Here is a 20546-nt window from a genome sequence, read left to right as displayed (position 1 = left end):
ATAGATGAGTGGAATCTCTCATAGGCAGTTGGTCTCTCAACTGGGCACGGCATTGGATATTTCTAGATGCATCTGGCTGGACCCTTTGGGAGACAGGATGCTAGACTAGAGCAACCTTAGCTGTGATCCACCAGCGCTCTTATCTTGTCAAGACCAACTCAACAGTCTGGATCCAAGCCACGTTAGTTGCACTTCGGTCCTACTGAAATCAATGTGAAACGTTATCAAGTACAACTCACTTAATTTGAATCCCACTTGGTAAAAATGAGAGTGTTAAATATTAGGAGTAACAGACTTTAAAAAAGGCCAATTTATTGGTTTTTATAACTTTTTATTTTATCTTATTGAACTGTCACAAATAATGATTAACCACACGGAAACTAGTTCCTCCTCCTGCTGTCATTTTCAAAGACCCTCTTTCCCATTCATTCCCAACTCAATATTCCCCCTCCAATACCTGACCTAAAAAAGAAACAAAGGGAGGGGGGGAGAGAAATATTCTATTTCAAGACCAGTATTTAATTAAGATTCATTTGGGAGGTTTGCAAGGATGTTGGTGTTTTCCCTTTGTGTCTGGCAGTGGAAGCCCAAGAAGTAAACTCCGAGTTCAATGGGACTTATGCTGCAGTCTAATTTGTGTGTTTAGGATTGCAACCTGAGCATAGCTAGTGTGCAACTGCACAAGTTGAAGGTGCCTGTCATATGAAAGCAAAGTTTGCATCCCCCCCCCCTGATGTTCTGCAGATATGTCTACTTTTCCAATACTGAGCTTTGGGCAAAGGTCCTTCCTTCCTTCCTTCCTTCCTTCCTTCCTTCCTTCCTTCCTTCCTTCCTTCCTTCCTTCCTTCCTTCCTGTTCTATTTGGATGGAGACCAGGACACCACCCTGGAAGATGTGGCAATACAATTTTCAATCTTGCATCTTTTCCTTAGGGCAGGGAACCTGTGACCTTCTTCCGAGGTAAGCAATGATAGAAGTTGCCATCTAACAACCTGCTCCCCTTTGCACGCTTTAGCTTCACATCACTTGATGGCTTGTCGCTCACGTGAGAACAGCCTCTGGCACGAATCTCGCGTCTCTGCGGAGTCTTGACGCGGGGGGCTGTTTCCTAGATCTGTAAGAGTTTGGACCCCGAGGATCATCTAGTCTAGCCCCCTGCAACGCAGGAATATGCAGCTGCAACCTTGGCGCTATCAGCACCAAGCTCTATCCAGCTGAGCTATTCTCGCGCCTGGCAAGGAAACGACTTCCGTTTTTTAAAAAATTATCATTCTCCTCGTCTCCTCTCTCTCCTGCTGCCGAGCCAGCCAAGGGTTAAGCCGAGCGTGCGCTCTGCGCCCTAGAGAGGCTCAGGAAACCCGGCCGGAGTAGAGGGGGGATGTATTAGCCGAGGGCACCTTCCTGCTCCTCCCCTTCCCAGGATCAAAAACTTGGGATTTGAATTTTAATAAGGGGGGGATTTGCCTCTGCAGGGCTGCAGATCTTCCGCAGCGGGGCTTTGTGCCGTGGGGCTGGGCGGAGGAGAAGCGCCGAGCGAGAGCGCTGGCTGGGGCGAGGAGCCTGCAGCCGTCCGAGCAGGGCGCAGGCAGATCCAGCTGCCGAGGAGGAAAGGAAGAAACATCTGGAGGAGCCTGTAAGGCAGGTGGGAAAGCAGAACGGGAGAGGGGGAAGGGAGCTTTTTGCAGGGTGTGCGCCTGTTCCCAAAAGGCCTTTGTAGGGTTGGCTCCGAGTGGAATCTGACTGGCTGGAGAGCCGCAGTCCAAATTTGCAATGATTTCTGTGCAAAGTATAGTGGACGAAACTATGGCACAGAAACCGTTATTTTATCCGAGGTAATGGCTTTGTGCCAAGCGCTCCCTCCAAGGCACTCAGGACAGGAGAGGCAGCCTTAGGAACTCCCATGAGGTAGGTTTAAGACGTAGTGGCTGGCCCAAGGCTACCCTGTGAGTTTCCTGGCTAAGCAGGGATTTGAACCCAGATTCTTCTTCTCCCCCCCCCCATCTCTGAGTCCCCTCCTACATCCGTTATCCTCATCTAAGTGAAGAAACAGTGCTCAGTTTTCTCCGAAGAGGAGAGAAAGTGCTGAAGAGGCAAGCCTGTGAATTGCCCTAGGGCACAAGGGGGGTTCCATGGCTGGATTTGAACCCAGAGCTCAGAAGCAATGTTGTTCCCTAACTTTCTGTCTCCCGTTTTTTACTATTCACTATTTTACTTTTCACTATTCCTCTCCTTTTGAAAGCTTGTAGCTTTAAAAGATCAAGAGAGTCTTGTGGGGAACCTTCACATCCTGCCTTAGGATTCTTTTTTGTTGTGTGTGGTGGGGACTATGACTATTCTCTTTAGATTTCTTGCCTCTCAACATCCTTTAGCCTCCTTATTCTACCCATAATAGGAGTGCTTAAAGAGTGGCTTTCTGTACCACCCTTCCAATTCAGGCTTGTGTGTAAAGTGGGGATTCCCCATGTACATTTGTATGGGGGCAAAGGAGTTTTAGCATTTAGTTCATATTAATTAAGAGAATGCAGTGGTGTGACTTAAGTGTGTGTGGCGACAGAGTGTCTGGGCAGAGGGGTGGAGGCACTGAGGCTGAGATTCTGGGTTTATACCCACGCTGAGAAAAACTAGAGGATTGGGAGGTGAGGTGGGGTGGGTTAGGGAATACTTGGAGCCAGGACTTCAGAGTTCCTTGTGAGAAGGGTGTGGTAGAATCAGGGGTGAAAGGACTGGAATGCTGCCATCCCTCCAGTGTGGGTTGATGAAGGTTTTGTAATCCAAGTTAATGATTGTGAGCATGGGATCAGGATGTGGTGTGGATTAATCAATGTGGATTTTGTCTATGCAGCATAATTAAGCTGTAGCTTTCCTAAAGGACTTGTGTTTGTGTGTGTGTATTCACCAATTTTCTACCCCTCCACTTGCTTTTAGTTCTTGAATACAGTTTCACCTCCACCTTCTTGTCAAGATGGAGAAGAGAAGGAGATGAGAGAGAGAGAGAGAGAGAGAGAATGAGAAAAAAAGAGAGACCCTGGAGAAAAATGCAGACTTTAGCAGGAGCTCTAGCTAGCCTTTCCATTCTGTTAGCATCTGAGGATTTAAGGGGTGGGGTGGGGGATTAAGAGACCCCCAGCGAATCAAGGCCTGTGGGGGAAGGGCAAGCAAGCGCTGTGGATGCTGATTCTCTGCAGAATGTGTTTAACTCCTGAGCCGATTAAGAGCTCGGCTTATCCCTCTCTGGACCCCGCACAACAACATCTCTGTTTTCTTTCCGAAGAGGCTCTCTTCTCCCTGCAGCAGCCAGCCATGTTCTGAGGCCGCAGTTTCAAAGAAAGCGTTAATAGAAAAATACCCCTGACATATCCTGGGCCCTCCCCGCTCTATATTTCCCATGCCCACCTTTGTAGTGCAAGATGCTATACCATAATTATTTTTCTGGAGCTTCCCACAAATGCAATCTTATATTTGCAGTTAGGATTCTATTTTTTCAGAAGAGTTGGCCAATCTTTGCAGCGCTTTCCAGATACTTTAGATATTGATTCTAAGGCCCAAATATGGCTAACAAAGTTTTTTAAGAAAATAAACGAAAGAAATCTTTCCCTATAGGAATTTCAAAAACAACAAAAAGACTTGCTCTTAAAATCCCTCTCCCCACCCCCACCCCGGCAAAAATAGATCTGTATTGTCTTACTGAAGGGGAACACTTAATGTAAATTTGGTTTCTGAGGGATTGTGGGCAGGAGAGGTGTGAAGAATGGCTGGAAGTCGCACAAACTCAGCAGTTTTCAAATGTTGCAAGGCATCTTCCAGATTCTTGAGAGCTTACTGGTTTCTGTCTGAGATCAGTGATGGCGGACAAGCTTTCTTGAAAGGCAGCTTTTCCTTGTGGAAAGCACAGAGCAGGGGAATAAGGGTTCTGCACATGGTTGTGAATTCACACTGAGCAACAATAAGCCCAATAGGCTTCGCCATAGCTGTGGGCAAGCAGACTAGTCCAACCAATAACATTCCCCAGAATCCTTGGCAGACAAATCCATGGGGAGTCTGTTGCCTCAAGATAAAACATTTGAAAAACACTGCCGTATATGCCCATCTAAACTCTGTTTCCGGTGTTTTAGTTGAAATTACCAGCAACCACTGTTGTGTTTTCATGACATTCTTTATGTTTCTTAATGTAATTGGAGCCAATTTAGTTTCGATAAGCTTGGCTGATTATAATTCAGTCGCTTACCAATGGGCTGGTATATTTGTTTTTCCATGCCCAAAATCTAGCTTTGGCTAATTTCCTTTGTCTTCCCTCAGGAACAACACAAAGCTGCTTGAATGGGAAACCTGTTGGCTGCAGGTTCAGCTGGTTTCTTTCAGTTAGCCATGACTGCTGTGCTGCATGAGAAAGCGTGTCTATCGAGTCCCCACAGTGGCAGATGTTAAGTGGCCGGAGGCATTATGTATGCCCAGGTGCTGGTCTATCCTTTCACCTGGTCTGAGGTAAAAAACTTGGGATTTTGAAGGGCATACCAGGCTCGAGCACTTGAACTGAGAGAGAGCCAACCCTAGGAAGACAAGGGGGCAGGTGTGGAGATACTTATGAGGAGCTAAACTGTGGGCAACACCTTGTGGAAATGGAGGAACAAACCCGAGCAGGCGCCGAGGCAGGAGAAGGATCTGGGAGATCAGGAAGAGGCGCTTTTCCAGTCCAGTCTGGTACTCCCCGGGATTTGTCCCGATGGGGAACAGCGCGCCAGGAAGGGATACCTCAGCGCTTGGAAGCCCAGTGGCAAGAGTACTTGAAAACAGTCCAGTATCCCACTTCAGGGTGGGGAACGCCACAGCTGCCGGACTTGGCTTCGTGGGATGACTTGGCCACCTTTGACCGCGTGGTGGGTGCCTGCCAGTGGTCTAGAGAAGGGATGAGCCGCCTCATGCCGACTCTCAGCGCCGAAGCCCAGCAGGCCTTGAGCAGCCTGAATGCCAGAGACAGAGGGGACCACGGGAAGGTGAAAGCAGCTGCCTTGCGAGGCAGCTCCAGTGTTGCTGAGACGCAGCGCCAGCGCTTCCGCCAGTTCTGCTACCAGGAGGCGGAGGGGCCTCGCGAGGCCTGCAGCCGCTTACGGGAACTCTGCCATTGCTGGCTGGAACCGGAGAGCCGCACGAAGGAGCAGATCCTGGAGCTGCTCATCCTGGAGCAGTTTCTGACCGTCCTGCCAAAGGAAATCCAGAACCGGGTCCGAGAGCGCGGACCCGAGACTTGTGCCCAGGCGGTGGCCCTGGCCGAAGGATTCCTTCTGAGGCAGCAGGAGAGTTTGCAGAATGAACCACAGGTGGGTTGAGTTGAATTGCAGGCCGGTCAAGTCAGGTATGCTGCTGCTCTGCAGAGCTTTCATCTTCTGGTTTTTGCCTTACCATTGCTTCATTTTGTTAACCATGATATTTTTTGGTGGGGGCAGGTAGGGCCTTCAGTGTCAACTTTCTTTGTTGTTTCAGGACTCTGGTTCGTTCCAGGAGACAGCCACGAATCTCTCTGAAGGCCAGAGGGCTGTGTCTGATGCCAGACAGAGGCATCTTGCTAAGGAGGCCCGACAGCAGGATAATGGGAAGGCCAGCTTATTAGGTATGTCTTGCTCTTGTGCTGTTGCGAACACAGCACAGCTCTTCGGCGCAGGTTAAGGCTGCACTTAACTTCCATGCCCAATTTGAGTGCCATAGTTCAGGGAGGAATTTAGATGAGTTGGAAAGTATTCAAAGGAGTGGTTTGAAATTCTAGAATTTAGTGGTGAACGCTACATTCTTGAAGGATCAGCTGTTTAAGCAAAAAAGGTTAAAGACTCCAGAGCTGTTGTAAGCAGTCAGTCCTCCCTGGTCATTGGCTGGGACTGATGGGAGTTGGAGTCTGTTGACATTTGAAGGGCCGCATATTCCCACTCCTGTTCTGTGGCGATGCTGTAATTAACATGTGCAGTTTGAGCCTCCCTCATCTGCTTAGTGGAAAGTAAGCACCAAGGCGGTTACAGCTGATGTTAGGAGTTCATGGGGTTGTCTCTGCTAACATTTCTCTAGAATATGCAGTGGGTGGACTTGGCTTACTCTAAGGTTTTTTGGGGTACGACTTCTGCTTCAGCTTGTAGCCTGGCTTACTTACACAAATCATGTCAACCTATTTGTTCTGCAGGTTGATTTTCCCCCTCAGGTTTTATTTAGGTTTCTGTTGCAGGGAAGGGGAGAGAGATTTTATGGAGGGCTATGCTGTTTGGGTGGCTGTTGAGGTTTCTTCCAGTTCTATCATTCTGTTTACTCTGCAAGAGTGCTATAAGCTGAGCTGTTGGTATGGCACACTAAAAAAATTAAAATCTGTGCCTTGCTAATTGCAAGCTTGTACCATGAATAGTGTATTGGTGTTGTATGTATAAATTATGTAAATTATCACAACATATTACAATAATTTATTCTGGTTTAGGGAGGGGGCAATGAACTGTGCAGGGAAGTGAAAGCCTTACTCTGCAGACACTGGACATCTTATTCAGCCACCTCTCTGGCTACTTAAAACATACATTGGCCGTTAAAATGTGCTTTGTCCATCTACCTACAAGCATATTTTCACAGTCATAAGGAATAGAAACTTGCTTTAGAACAAAAGAAAGCTGAGTGTTGGGAAATTTGAATTATGTACATGCCTACAGCCACACTCTTCTGCATTTCTTCTGTACTCAGACAGAACTGCAGCATACACACAGCCTTGGCCAGAAGCAGAATGAGTTGTGCTGATGACATAGTTAATACACATGGTTTTTCATCTATAAATGTTAGTCACATTAGTGCATTGAGCAACTCACAGATGACTTCAGGATTTCTTTCACCTCCCTCCCCAATCTTACAGGTGCCAAGAATGCAAACAGAGCTGGTGGTCCATTTCATCAAGGGGCCAAGGAAGAGGGAACACGTTCTACTTCCGGGCTGGTTCCTAGGAAGGAGAAATCCCACATCTGTATCGACTGTGGCAAATGCTTTGCACGTCCATCTGACCTGGCTAAGCACGAGAACATCCACACCGGTGCAAAGCCCTTTCGCTGCATGGAGTGCGGAACAAGATTCAGTCAGCTGTCTCACCTGACCCGACACCAGAGGATTCACACGGGAGAAAAGCCACACATCTGTACCGAGTGTGGAGCATCCTTTGCCCAGCGGGCCTCTCTGGTAAGCCACCAAAGAGTCCACTCCGGGGAGCAGCCCTACCGCTGCTCTCACTGCCAGCAGTGCTTCAGCCACCAGTCGGCACTCAAGGTCCACGAACGCATCCACACGGGGCAGAAGCCCTACATCTGCCTGGAATGCGGGAAGAGGTTTGTTTCCTCCTCCACGCTGAAGATACACAAGAGGATCCACACGGGAGAGAAGCCGTTTTCCTGCGCGGAATGTGGGAAGCGGTTCATCCAGCGCTCCAACCTCATCTCTCACCAGCGAACGCATTCCGGAGAGAAGCCCTTTTGCTGCGGTGTGTGTGGGAGAAGGTTCAGCTACCCGTCGGACCTGACCAGGCACCAGAAAATCCACACAGGAGAGAAGCCCTTCCCCTGCGACGAGTGCGAGAGGCGGTTCACCAGGTTCTCTGATCTTCTGATACACCGCAGGATCCACACCGGGGAGCGGCCATACCGCTGCCTTGAGTGCGGGAGAAGGTTCCGGCAGAAGAGCGCTCTGGTGACGCATCAGAGGATCCACACAAAGGAGAAAGCGGCCGAGAAAAGCAAGCCTCTGGTATCCACAGAGTCACAGGCAAAGAGCAAACTCAAAGCAAGCGAGACTGAAGAGAAGGTAGACGTTCCAGATAAAGAAAAGAAAGATGTGTCAAGAGCTTAGAAGCAGCCAGGCTCAGCGTGTTCTCCCAGCTCCTGACTCCTTTCAACCTTACGAAGGAAGGCAAATGCTAGAGGTTGTGCTGAGGTTTCTTCTGGGTTTGCTGATAGGTCTCATTCCTCTTCCATGCCTGGCCCCTCTCAAGGACATAGCTTGACTTTGTTTGGGGACAACCTAGCTCAGGACATAATAGAAGGTGCAAATAACCTGCTTTTTCCTTGCCCCCTGTGATTTGGCTACTGGGACAGACTCACCAGGGCATTCGGGAAAGATTGCTTCGCTCTGCAGTGACTGGAAACGTAATTCAAAGCCCAGTTCCTTGCTTTCTTCCGATTTTCAGCCTGTCAGATGGACTCTTGTCCAAAAGAAGTCGCTGGCTCTGCTTGCAAGGCTTGTTCAGAGGACATTGCTGACCATGCAGCTAAGGCGAATGGGAATTTGTTCCATGTACTGTACTGCTCTAACATTTCCCAGAATGGAGCTCAAGAAGGGAAGACTCTGGTGAAGTCCTCTTAGGGCTGATCTGTGTCATCATGCTTCTCTGCTTTTTAAGCAAAATCTCTGTGAATATAGAGATTAAGGGCCTGCCCACAAAAGTTCTTCAGACTGGGTTTCTCACTGCATAGCTGGACCTGTAGGAAGGAGGGACCAAAGGCAGCAGGAGATCTGCTTTTCCAGGTGCTGCAAATAGTCAGTAGATGACTGTTGCCATCATGTTTCCCATGTGGGGTTTCCTAAGGGGATGTATTTGGCCATTGTCGAATGCAGAGCAGCATTTGCGAGAGGGGCAGGTGAACCTCTTCCCATTAATGTTACTTGTTCTTTTATTAGTTATATATAGTATTTTTAGTTCAAACTGATACGGCAGTTATTGTGTGTATGTATATATTTTATTTTGGGTGGAAAGATTATTCTGTCTGTTATATTTTTGATGAAGAATAGTCCCTAAACCTTAGAGTAGTCTTCTACATGTCTACTCGGCAGTGTATCCCATTGAGGTCCATGGGCCTTAGTCCTGGGTAAATGTGTCTAGGATTGCAGCCACAGGGTAGAAGTTAGCCTGAATGAGTATGTAGGAGCAGAGGGAACAACATGGAGGTTCCTGTTAATGGCCCAAAATCTCTGGGAATTGTCAAGTCTAGTATTTAAACTTGATGTGTCTTTTTACACAGAGATAGCCACAAATAAAAAGCATCATAAAAGGGGTCTCCTACCTTTTACCTGTATGAAATAAGTGAGTGACATGAGGTCTGTTGGGGGACAGGAGCACCTAGATTCGTTTTCTTCAACCGTTGTTCAGCATTGTCAAAGGTAACCATTTTGTGTAGCTGTGCATTTGTAGGATAGGAACACTGCACAGCCCCATTATACTGGATGTGGCTCCTTTACTCTCCCCCACCACCCAAACACACTTCAGCAAATCCAAGGAGAGCCATACATAGCAATTTATTTGCATGCCCGAATCCCATTGCAGGACCAGGGTAAATCACACATATCCAGAGACCCATATGCCATGATCCATACATCCACCAACCAGCCATCGCTTAATGATAATGGCATCTTTCCCATGATGCCACAGAAGCGAAGGTGTCAGAAACAACATCAGCAGTGATGTTTGGGAGATTCTGCTTAAAAGTCCTGCCATGTTCACATGGCTCATGAATCTGCACAGTGGTGCTCATTGAATTAGCAGCATTAGGTGTGATCTGGAGCTCTGGCCTGCATATTCTGAAATTGATTTGTCAGTACCCTTCCCCACATCTCTCTCTCTCTCTCTCTCACACACACACACACACTTCCCCTATGGATCTCACATGTATTTCTGCCCAAACTGAAGCACGTGTACACACATGTGATCAAATCTACAGGCATTTCTGTGTCCTATATGAGTTGTACGTCTTCCACAGTCTAGGGAATCACTGCTCTTCATTTCGGATACTGAGAACTAAGATTCTGTGAAGTACACATTGATTAATGTTAGGAGTTGTTTAAAGACTTCAAACTTTTTATAACCTTGACACACCCTGGATACCTTGGGATCCTCTGATTTAAATAAACCATTGGCAGCTTTTAGATTTGCTTTGTAAATAATAATGAAATAGCAATAAATCAATGTTTAGTTATGCAGCTGGAGTCAGTCATGTTCTTTAAATGTGTTTTAAATGCATTGTGTGACTGTGTGCTAAACTAGGCAACCATTGCCAAGGAGACTGGAATGTTGTCAGTTAAAACTGGAGAGTGGCAGTTGGACTCGAGGGCAGGAAACTGGAGAGAAGGAAGAAGAGTTGTTGGATTCTTGAGAGTGAATTTGTAGAGATGGGAGCTGTGATCTTGACAGTGAAGGTAGGTAACAGAGTTTGAGCTAGAGACCGGGCAGCACACTCTGGCCTCTGCCATTACACAGCAAGGGGGGACCAACCTGGCCACATCCATTGGTCAGAAAAGGAGCAGCTGCAGGGAACTTGCTTTGCCCCTCCTTGGCGGAAGGAACGCTTACAAGACCTTTGTAGCTAACATCTAGTCTTCAAGTTTACTTTTTTCCTCCTCTCAAAATCCTTGTTCCTTTTGTACCACACCTTTTACCAGGGACCATCTTATTCTTGATTATTACAAGCCGCTTTGGGAGCCCCTTTTGCCTGAAGAGTAGAATAACAGTAGTTTAAATAAATACACTGCTTGTGTTGTGAGGGAAAGAATGGCTGAGAGGAGCAGGCAAACCAGAAGCCTGAAACACAGAGGATTGTTACCTTGTTGTGGTTCTCAGACGATGCCACAGTACCAAGCAGCACCAACTACAGTGGTCACATAACGAAGACATCATTGGATTGTTGAAGTGTTTGCATTGGTTTCAAACTTCCGCCCCAGGTAATCTCTGTCTACTCTAACTTGCATTGTGTTTCTAGTGTACAGGATCTTAATTACTGTCAACGGTCACCTATTCATCCCCAGCCTCCATAATTTTAGACATCTGTTGATTCTATCAAAGACTGAGGTCAGATCGACAAAGACAGCATATAGATATTTCTTGAGGGCACCTGCATATTTCTGTCTCAAATAGTTTAAGACAAAGCATTGTTCTATGGTTGACTTCCCCTGACAAAAGCATGCTTGTTGATCCCCAATGATATTGTTCTGCTCTGCTCAATTCTCAGACTTTTCCAATAAGTAACAAACATAGAGTTTGGATATAATGTCCAATAAACTGGGTGATTATTGGCCAGGTTAGATTTTCTCTCCTTTCTTAAAGATCGGGACCACAATACTTTGCTCCCAGTCTCTATGAGGGTTGCCTGTAGAGTTGACATTTGTAAAGAGTTTTGCTAGTTTTGGAGCTCACCGATTCAAATTGTCCAGGAATCTGTCTCTTTGTTATTATTTATTTTTCTTCTCCTGGCTTGGTCCAGAATTAAAATACAACACTTGCTTCAAATGAGTGCCTCACAATTTGGGCATAAAGTAAGCACCAATCCCATATTTTGTTTCATTAAGCCAACAGGTCACCGAGTGTTAAAATTTTGTGAAATCCCTACTGATTGCGGCCTGTTCAATAGCTGATTGCATTTCAATATAAAACAAGGTTTGTTTATATTTTAGCAGTCTCCGATAAAAGTGATGCTTCTCAGTCCATTCCCTCACCTTCAGATTGTCCGTGCTTGCATAAGTGAGCCTACTTAACACAGTGTTTCCCAACCCGTGTTCCGCGGCACACTAGTGTGCCACGAGACGTTGCCTGGTGTGCCGTGGGAGGGAGGTGGGCGAGTCGGGCGGCGAGAGGCGGGGCGGCGGCGGCGAGGAGAGGCCGCCCAGCGCGGGGCTCTCGCCGTCTGCCTGCCTGGCTGCCTGCGTGGCGCTGACGTCACGGGGCTGTAACGTGCCCCACATAGGCACACGCGGGGCGGCGAGCGAGCTCCCTCCCACATCCCATCGCCGCTTGCTTCGGCCGGCCTACTGGGCTGTCGCAGGCGGAAAGCCTGCGCATGCGCGAGGTTTTCGCGCCTTCGGGATTCCCTTCATGCCTTCCTCCTCCCGGGTCCTTGAGAGCGCGGGAAGCGGCAGCGCGAGACCGGCGTTGAGCCTGGTAGGTATTGCGCTTGCCAAGGCAGTCATTTGGGAAATGAAAACTTGCAAAGCAAGCAACCAGTTCAATCTGAAGTACGTGTATGTTTAATATCCTGTATCTGAAACCTGTTCTGCCCCCTCCCCCACACTTGGTGCCATTTTCATCTACACATGCAGCAGAGTAAGTTGACCCAGAATAGTACCAATTCAGATGGCAGATGGGAGAATGACAGTGCTGAATGCTTTCCCATGTAGAACAGTCCCTGCATATAAAAACCTAGCATATTTGGAAGAGGGATGCTAGCCTAACCATTACCTTCTATGCTGTTACTATTTTTTTTTTTTTACATAAGTAAAAAGTGACCTTTCCCCATCTGGCATGGTGGTGTGCCTCGAGATTTTTTTCATGAAACAAGTGTGCCTTTGCCCAAAAAAGGTTGGGAAACACTGACTTAACATACAAATATTGTGTCTCGCTTTATTTTAAGATTCAACATTGCTCTGCTTTTACCTCAGCCTGCATTTCCGCTGTTGTACATTGGAGTTCTCATGCAGCATGTCCTTTGTGATACCCTGAAAGCACACTAGCTCCAAGCAGAGAGGCTGAAGGTCGCTTTCCAATTGCTCTCCCACTGTAAAGTTCTTTACTCATGGTTGCACACAATGTAGTCTATAACACTCTCAGTGTGTGTGTGTGTGTGTGTGTGTGTGTGTGTGTGTGTGTAAAAGTAAAGTTCCCTGCTGTCTTTTTGAGGCATCAGGCATAAGCCTGCATTTTATTAATGTTTGATCAGGGCTTGTATATTAAAGAGAGCTTAAAGATTTTCAAAAGTTTCATGCCAGGCAGAAGACCAGCTGCTTAGAGAACCTTGGCAATGTTTTCCTCCTAGACAAGGGGCCCCTTGATTTATAGCAGAAAACAATTCTCAAAGTCGTAAAAGCTGAAATTACAGGCTGAGAACGGACACTGACCCTACATGTTACAGAAGATAAAAAAGGCAGAGATAAACTTAATTAATAGTTGGTAAATAGTAAAATAATACCAATGTGCCTCCCAGTAAAATGAGCCAGATCTTCTTTCTAAGGTTAAAAGGCCAAGACCAAATGGAGAAGCATCTAGCTGGCAGAAAAAAAAAGCATTGTTGGGAAGTCTTTTTAAAGCTGTTTCTTTCTTAAATTGAGAAAGTTAGAGGGCAATAAATGTTGGGAAGAGGCCTTTCTTTTTTCCTATTTTATTTTGAGGCTGTAAACTGTTCCTTCCTTTTTACTTTGAGGAAGTTTATCCTTCTAAAAAGCTATCTATAATGTATGAAATATGCTGGCTTAAATGTAATTATGCAAAGGATTTAAGAAATGCTAGATTCTTATTTCATATAGTTGTAAGAGTTGTATTTTGAAATTAAGTTAGCCACCAGTCTAGCCCCCTGCCAGACAAGAGACGCCATCCAAGCAGTCCTGATATATTAGTTGTCAGACATTTGTTTAGAAACCTTCAAATGAAGGAGATCTTTCAATGTTGATGTGAAACTCAAGATCCTTGACATATGTTTAAGATAAAAATTTAAGATTAACCATTTGTTTTAGAAGGCAATAGGGCAAGGAGGGCAAGAGGTGAGCTGGTAATTAAGATTCCTTGTTGAGACACATGTAAGATATATTACTACTTATTTGTCATTTATAGATGTAACAATATATAGCTCTTTGTGTTCCATATAAGGACAGGAGGATATGGGTGTATCTTTTAGGATTGGTTATAGCAATCAGCCAATAGGAAATTCAACCAGGCTGATTGGACAGAGGCAGCCAAAGGAGGAGCAAGGGGCCTGGGCTGAGGGAATATAAGTGCTGGCCATAATGGCAGGAGCCCAGGCCAGAGCTTGGTAACCATATACCACTGTGCCTCTCATTTATTTGTCTGACAAATAAATTATTATTTTAATTTCTCTATTGCTGCGTTGAATATTTCATTCCAGCTAAGCGTTAACCACAAGCAGGGTGCTACATTTTTCCACCTGGCGCTGTTGCAGAGAACCAGCCCGAGTTAGTAAATTAACTTAAAAAGACCTACAGTGGTACCTCGGGTTACAAACACCTCAGGTTACAGAGTCTGCTAACCTGGAAGTAGTACCTTGGGTTAAGAACTCTACCTCAGGATGAGAGCAGAAATTGCGCGGCGGCAGCGGGAGGCCCCATTAGCTGAAGTGGTACCTCAGGTAAAGAACGGTTTCAGGTTAAGAACGGACCTCCGGAAGGAATTACGTTCGTAACCAGAGGTACCAGTGTACTGGCAAGGTTAATTGTCCATATATTTCATAGAAGGAAGATGTGAAATGTTCTCAGCACCCTGTTGCTACTGAATACCCGCCACTGCAGCCCTTTGTGCTAGTCAGGCAAATAATTTGAAGGCAGGGTGAGTTGGTTTTGATGGACCTGGAGCAGCCAGTGGCCACCCCCAAAGTAAGGCCCCCTCTCCTCCCTTTCTTATGATCCTTCCTTGCAGGCACTGAGAGAATACTGAATCCCTGGGATCCTGGGAGTTGTCAATACTTCCTGTGCAGGATGCTGTGCCTTGGGACAGATAGAAAGGAGATGTGGTTGCTTAAAATAGCATTTCACCCCAGCACCCATTTTATTTAAGGAGAATCTAGCACTGAAAATGATGGCTGCCACCTGCTGGTTGATGCATGCTATTACTGCTCTAGCATTTCAATAGTTTTTTAAGTTTTTTAAAAATGTAATCTTGATCATCTGAGAATAGGTAGAAAAAACTCTCCTGCCCTCCCAACCACCCATTCTCTTCTAATAATGTTGATGTGTGAAACAGTGATTTGGTCTGTTTAATTACTGTATTACGAAGTGCTTTTTCTGGGGGGTACGCAGGAGTACGCATACCCCTAAACATTTTGTGAATCTTTCTACTTTTGTCCATTTACTGTATTTATTTTTCCTGATTTGAAGTATAAAATGGTGATTTTCTTGAGTCAAAATGAGAGTACCCCTAAACATTTTTTAAGGGGGGAAAAGCACTGGTTTTATGATTACAGAATGAACTACCCTCAGCAGCAATGATTCCAGAGAGAATTCTGTGTAGTTATTAAAAAGAAAGAAAGGTTGTGTTATATGGGAAGTCTCTGGTTATGTATTAGCCTCACCCACGTGCTACATCATATATGCAAGCTCTGCATCAGCTAATCCAGAATCACTCCCTGTTCTGTGCTAATATTCACCAACGAGGATTTGAACTCACTTGATTCATAAATATTCTTAGGAAGTATGGGGAGAGTAGCCACACTCAGCCTCCCTTGCATAACCCTACATTTGTTGCACTGCACCAGTTGCATTTCTGCCTCTTGTTGCCACTTCATGCCTCTGTCAAAAAAAGTTGGCTAGGTCAAGCAGCTTTTGGTGACCCTGAGCAACTCCAAGGGTTAAAAAAAAAACAAGGGAGAAGTAAAGGTGACCCCTAGAGAGGCACAGTAAACTGGGGAAAGGGAGAATTGCTGTTTACCCAGGCACTTTCCTGCTTCTGCTGCTTCTCCTCTAATCTACTTCCTTGGATTGAAATATAAATACATATATGGAGGCAATCTGAATTCCAGTAAGAAGGCTGAGGATTCTGTGTGGTGGCATCTGCAATGGGGAGAGACAGCAAGTTCAGCTGGAGAGAAAACAAGAAACACACAAGCACTCCTCTGGTTTATGACAAGGTATATTAAACCAGGAGTGGGGATGACAATGTAAACTGATTATGAATGAATAAGTGTGTCATATAGAGTTTGCAGGTTCTGAAATAAAAATATGTGCATCATGTTTTTTGTGCAAGAGTTGAAGCAGAATCTCTCCCCCCCCCCCATTTTTAAAGAAAGGTATCGGACAAACTTCTATGACTGGGCTATTTCTAGTACAGTGGTGCCCCGCAAGACGAATGCCTCGCAAGACGGAAAACTTGCTAGACGAAAGAGTTTTCCGTTTTGGAGGTGCTTCGCAAAACGAATTTCCTATGGGCTTGCTTTGCAAGACGACAATGTATTGCGAGTTCCTGCTGGTCCCCCCCTTTTTCTAAGCCGCTAAGCCGCTTATCAGCTGATCCGATCAGCAGATAAGCCGCTAAAAGCCGCTAATAGTGCTAATCCGCTAATCCGTCAATGGGCTTGCTTCGCAAGACGAAAAAACTGCTAGACGAAGAGAATCACAGAACGGATTCTTTTCGTCTTGCGAGGCACCACTGTAATGGGTTCCACTGGGGTTTGGTGCCAGCTTGGCAACCTTATTGCATCATGTCCACATCCTGCTAAATTGGGTTCCTGGTTAGATGATCACTGCTGAAACAGTGTCTGAACACAGTCTACAGTGGTCAACATTAACTGCAATATAGGAGCACAATATAGTTGCTCCTCTTCTTGGTATAGCTGGAAGAATGATTGCTGTATGTTCAAAACCATCCTGGGTTCTTAGGAATTGGGATTGTCCCATTTTTGCTTTTCCCTGTTAAGGCTGCAGTCCTACTTGTGTTGATTGCATTTTACTTCTGAGTAGGTGTGCTTAGGGTCATGCTACAAGACAAACTTTTAAGTCTAGTATCAATGTTTAATAAACAGGCAAATCCAAAAATTTAACTCATCTGGAACAGCACATGCAATTGAGCAATTTCCCTCATTGAACAACTGGCCAATTTACTATGGGTTAGATTTTAAAGTAAGGAAATTGAGGCTGTGGTGCCCCATAAAAACACAGAAGCTAAGCAGGGTTGGTTCCGGTTAGCACTTGGATGGTGGGAGGAAATGGCAGTTAAGGCGTATGATCAACAAAGTGGTACAGTCCTCATGCAAGGACTGTATCACCTCACTTTTCATGTTGTAGAGACACTTGTCAGAATCTGACCCCTTTTGCAATAGGAAAATTGTACTGAAACAATTCCTGCAAATGCGTTAGAATAGCAGCAGGAGGCACAGTTCCTAGGTCTTACTATTTACTATGTGATCAGTATGTGCTATAATGGTTACCGCAAGGTTAATGACAAGAAAGGCAAAGTTTTGAAACAAACTTTCTACAACCTCCCCACCCCCCAAGCTTTGACACCACTGATATTTCTAAGGTCTTCTAGTTTGTTGTCTTCTGTCCCTTCCTAATGTCCCTTACTCCCAGAAATTGGGATATCTGAATATTCCTAGGGATCCCAGCAAGTCTCTGAACATTTGTGGTGATGGCACAAGAGCTGGTGGGAAGGATATGTCCTCCTGCAAGGGGATGGCAGAAGGAAGAACCAATCTTCCAGAATGAAACTTATCTCTCACAAGCGTCTGAACCATTGCCTGCTCTTTGTCTCTCAGTTGGCGTCGTCTGTGGCTGAGTCAGAAGTATTTTTCACCAGGTGGATGGTGTCACCATCAGAGTCACCTTCAGATGAAATTTGCTCTCTTCCCCTGGTATACATCTCTCGAATGCCATTGACCATATCCGATCCAACAGTGATGTTTTCCATAAATGCTTCTGCAACAAAACAAAAAAGTGAATTGATTGAGCTCCCAGACTAGTGATCTCAAGACTCCAAAATCCCATTATATTCCAGCAACAGATCCTTGCGCTCTCTTCTTATTGGAACCACAGGAACTACAGCCAGACATTTGGCTTCCGAAAATCGTTTGAAAACCAGAACAGAACAGAACAGAACAGAACTTTATTAGCAAAGCCAACAGGCCACAGCTATACAAGAATTAGAAATAAAATAAAATAAACATAAAAAGGGAATAAAAACAAACAAAAGGAGGTCCGTCAGGTGAACACGTCTGTCACTCAGATGGTGGCCCTTAATTTCACAGCTCTCTCGATGAACCTTGCGACCTTCTCAGTTGTCTGACTGTCCGTATCAGATAAGAGAAAGAACAGTATAATGTCTTGTGGACGGCCGGGGTTGGGGAGGATGAGTGGAGTAATAATCTCATTCCTTAGGTCTCTATAAAGGGGGCAGGATAAAAGGACATGGGACACTGTTTCCATGTTGCCATCTCTGCATGGGCAGAGTCGTTTTTCGAATGGAGTCTTTTGATAACGACCTTCGAGTACGGCAGAGGGAAGGACATCCCATCTAGCCAATGTAAAGGCGCGTCTATATTTTGGGATGGTTAATTTAGACAAATATGAAGCTGGAAAATCAAAGTGAGCGGGGGGAGAGTAAGTATACCATGGACACATTTTCTTTAGGATGGCCAGGTTGTTTTGCCGTTCAATATCTTTCAGGCGCTGGCCTATTAGGCTCTTTGCTCTACTGAGGCCCATTGGTAGTAAGGATTGCGAATGCAGACCGCATGTAAGGAGTTTTTGATGCACAGTTTTGAACCACATGCTTTTATAAGGGTCTTGCATTACTAGAGGCAGTAGGCCGGGTGGATTTAAGTTAAGGCGAAGCCAATAGTTGAATGTTCTTTGCCAGCTCTGAGTTTCTACAGATGGGAGGCAGGCCTCGAGTCGTAAAACTGCGTTTGGGACACAGGAGGGGACACCGAATATCTGCCTTAGAAATTTGGACTGAGCAATTTCAAGACTTGAGCAGTGGTTCCCCGTCCATATTTGTGCCCCATACAGTAACTGCGCCAGAGGTTTTGCCCGAAAGACCTCAAGGGCAGCTGGGATATATCTGCCCCCCTTCGTGTAAAAGAAGCGCGACAGCATCTTAATGCTTTGAGCTGCTTTTTCTTTGGCATATTTTTGATGGACATCCCAGGACCCGGTCGACTGGAAAACGATACCCAGATATTTAAAGGCTTTAACCTGTTCGATTGTCTGGTTGTCCATCCTCCAGCTATACTGTCTGCAATTCCTTCCAAAAACCATGATTTTGGTTTTCTGATAGTTTATTACCAGTTGCTCTCTCCTACAGTATGCTGAAAATTCACCTATGAGCCTATTTAAGCCTATTCTTGTTCGAGATAGAAGTATCGCATCGTCAGCATACAAAAGCACGGATATTGATTTGTCAGCCAGTTTGGGGGCATGGAAGTCCGGAGATGACAAGCAGTTAACCATATCATTGATGTAGAAGTTGAATAGAACTGGGGCCAAAATGCAACCTTGCTTGACCCCCTTGCTGACAGGAACTGGACCTATAAGATGGCCATTTAGCGAGGTTCTTACATACAGCACCGTGTCTTTATATAAACAGCTAATCAAAAATAATAGTCTTTTATCTATACTTGATGCGCTCAATTTATCCCAGAGTCTTGCACGTGGAATTGAATCGAAGGCAGCCTTTAGATCGATAAAGGCTGCGTATAGCACCCCGCGGGGTTTTTTAGCATATTTGTCAATTAGGTAGGCTAGGGTGAAGCAATGGTCTATGGTGGATCTGCCTTGCCTAAAACCTGCCTGCTCTTCCGCTAAAATAGCTTCAGTTTCCAGCCAGCTGGTTAGCTTAATATAAAGATGTTTGGTATATAGTTTGCTGGGTATGGGCAGGAGGCTAATTGGTCTATAGCTCGCCGGGTCTGGCCTAGGTCCTTTTTTGTAGATTGGAATAACTATTGCCTCTGTCCAGCCATCTGGAAGTAGACCCGTTGAGTCAATCCAGGAAAATAGAGATGCCAACAGGGGGGCCCACCAGCCAATGTTAGACTTCAGAAGTTCAGCAGGGATATAATCGTTCCCTGGGGCCTTATTGTTCTTTAATTGTGCGATTAGGTTCTCAACTTCCTTTGCAGTTACTGGTGGCCAATGAGGTAGATCCTCCAATTGGATGCGTAGTTTATAATGTTGGACTTCCTGGTCATGAAACAGGGATTGAAAATAACGCAACCACTCCATTGGTTCCACTGTGCAGATGGAATTGGTGCGCTCCTGGTCCAATAGACCAGATATGGTTCGCCAAAAGCAAGTAGTATCTTTCTCGTGCGATGCCTTAACCAAGCTTTGCCATGCGGCTCGTTCAGCTTCCAATTTCTTTCTCCTTAATAATTGTTTGTAGAACCGTCTCACATAGATATAAGCATTAAGTGAGGTAGCAGTCCCTAATTTCCTATATTTCTGGTAGGCTGTTCTCGTTTGTCTCCTTGTTTGCCTGCACTCCAGGTCGAACCAGCTAGCTCCGTCCTTTGCCCTCTTTGTGGCGGAGCTATGTATCGCTGTTGTTAAGTGGGATTTCAGTCTTTCCAAAAGTAATTTAAAGCGTTCCATGATCGCGTCTACTGAATTGCCTGTCACAATAGCGGATCGAATAAGCTTTGACTCTGCTGACTGAAGGAGGTGGGTTAGATTTTCATTCAGTATTGGGGACCATTTGAGTCTTTTGGGAGCAAGTATACCCAAGTTTGCAGAAGGTATATATTGTGGCTCGGCGATAGAATAGTCAAAAGGCCGACCTACAAGCTCTAGAGTTAGAGGTAGGTGGTCACTCAGTGTATTGTAGCCTACTTGGAACTTCCTCACAAAGCTGTAGGCAAATCTTGAGATTAGAATATAATCTATGACACTTCAGTTGTTCAGGAGCCAATTTGTTCGGGAGCCAAGGCATTTGGCTTCCAAGGTACAACTGTACTGAATTTAAATATATGTATATAATGCAGAATTCTTGTTCTTGTGTGTAGCATTTGGGATACACTCCAGGAACACTATTTTATAACTTGTGCACTGAAAGTGAAACGAAACCTGGA

General features: G+C 45.6%; 2 protein-coding genes and 3 long non-coding RNA genes across 10 annotated transcripts in view; 3 read left to right on the top strand and 2 right to left on the bottom strand.

Annotated features, from left to right (window-relative positions):
• Nucleotides 1–51: 51 nt before the first annotated feature.
• LOC309517212 (uncharacterized protein) lies at nucleotides 52–9970 on the top strand. Of its 5 annotated transcripts, XM_082196343.1 has the most exons (6): nucleotides 52–181; nucleotides 933–960; nucleotides 1473–1642; nucleotides 4297–5315; nucleotides 5479–5605; nucleotides 6869–9970. In XM_082196343.1, the coding sequence occupies exons 4-6, from the start codon at nucleotides 4617–4619 to the stop codon at nucleotides 7846–7848; spliced, it is 1806 nt and encodes a 601-aa protein (XP_082052469.1). In that variant the 5' UTR covers nucleotides 52–181; nucleotides 933–960; nucleotides 1473–1642; nucleotides 4297–4616; the 3' UTR covers nucleotides 7849–9970. The 5 variants fall into 5 exon arrangements, with proteins under 5 accessions (XP_082052469.1, XP_082052468.1, XP_082052470.1 ...); XM_082196342.1 differs by lacking the exon at nucleotides 933–960; XM_082196344.1 differs by lacking the exon at nucleotides 1473–1642.
• Nucleotides 9971–10038: 68 nt separating this feature from the next.
• Nucleotides 10039–20546, top strand: part of LOC309517317 — a 10827-nt gene continuing 319 nt past the window's right edge. Inside the window, exon 1 of the long non-coding RNA XR_014213182.1 lies at nucleotides 10039–10192. This is a non-coding gene — a long non-coding RNA (uncharacterized lncRNA). The remainder of the gene's footprint in view (nucleotides 10193–20546) is intronic.
• LOC309517318 lies at nucleotides 11209–14047 on the bottom strand. The gene is made up of 3 exons (XR_014213183.1): nucleotides 13907–14047; nucleotides 12353–12649; nucleotides 11209–11512 (listed from the first exon to the last, which is right to left on the bottom strand). It is a non-coding gene; the product is annotated as an uncharacterized lncRNA (long non-coding RNA).
• On the top strand, nucleotides 12494–15448 carry LOC309517327. Its single transcript, XR_014213192.1, has 2 exons — nucleotides 12494–12616; nucleotides 13896–15448. It is a non-coding gene; the product is annotated as an uncharacterized lncRNA (long non-coding RNA).
• The window catches only part of LOC309517202 (scavenger receptor cysteine-rich domain-containing protein DMBT1-like), a 26287-nt gene continuing 22211 nt past the window's right edge, over nucleotides 16471–20546 (bottom strand). For both annotated transcript variants that reach the window (XM_082196316.1, XM_082196317.1), the window contains exon 13: nucleotides 16471–17394. In XM_082196316.1, the coding sequence (XP_082052442.1) occupies nucleotides 17231–17394 (164 nt within the window). In that variant the 3' untranslated portion in view covers nucleotides 16471–17230. The remainder of the gene's footprint in view (nucleotides 17395–20546) is intronic.

Source organism: Podarcis vaucheri, assembly GCF_965113315.1.
Source record: "Podarcis vaucheri genome assembly, chromosome: 13".
Taxonomy (NCBI): Eukaryota; Metazoa; Chordata; class Lepidosauria; order Squamata; family Lacertidae; genus Podarcis; species Podarcis vaucheri.
Note: the sequence above shows the minus strand (reverse complement) of the source record. Positions and strands in the feature narration are given on the sequence as shown.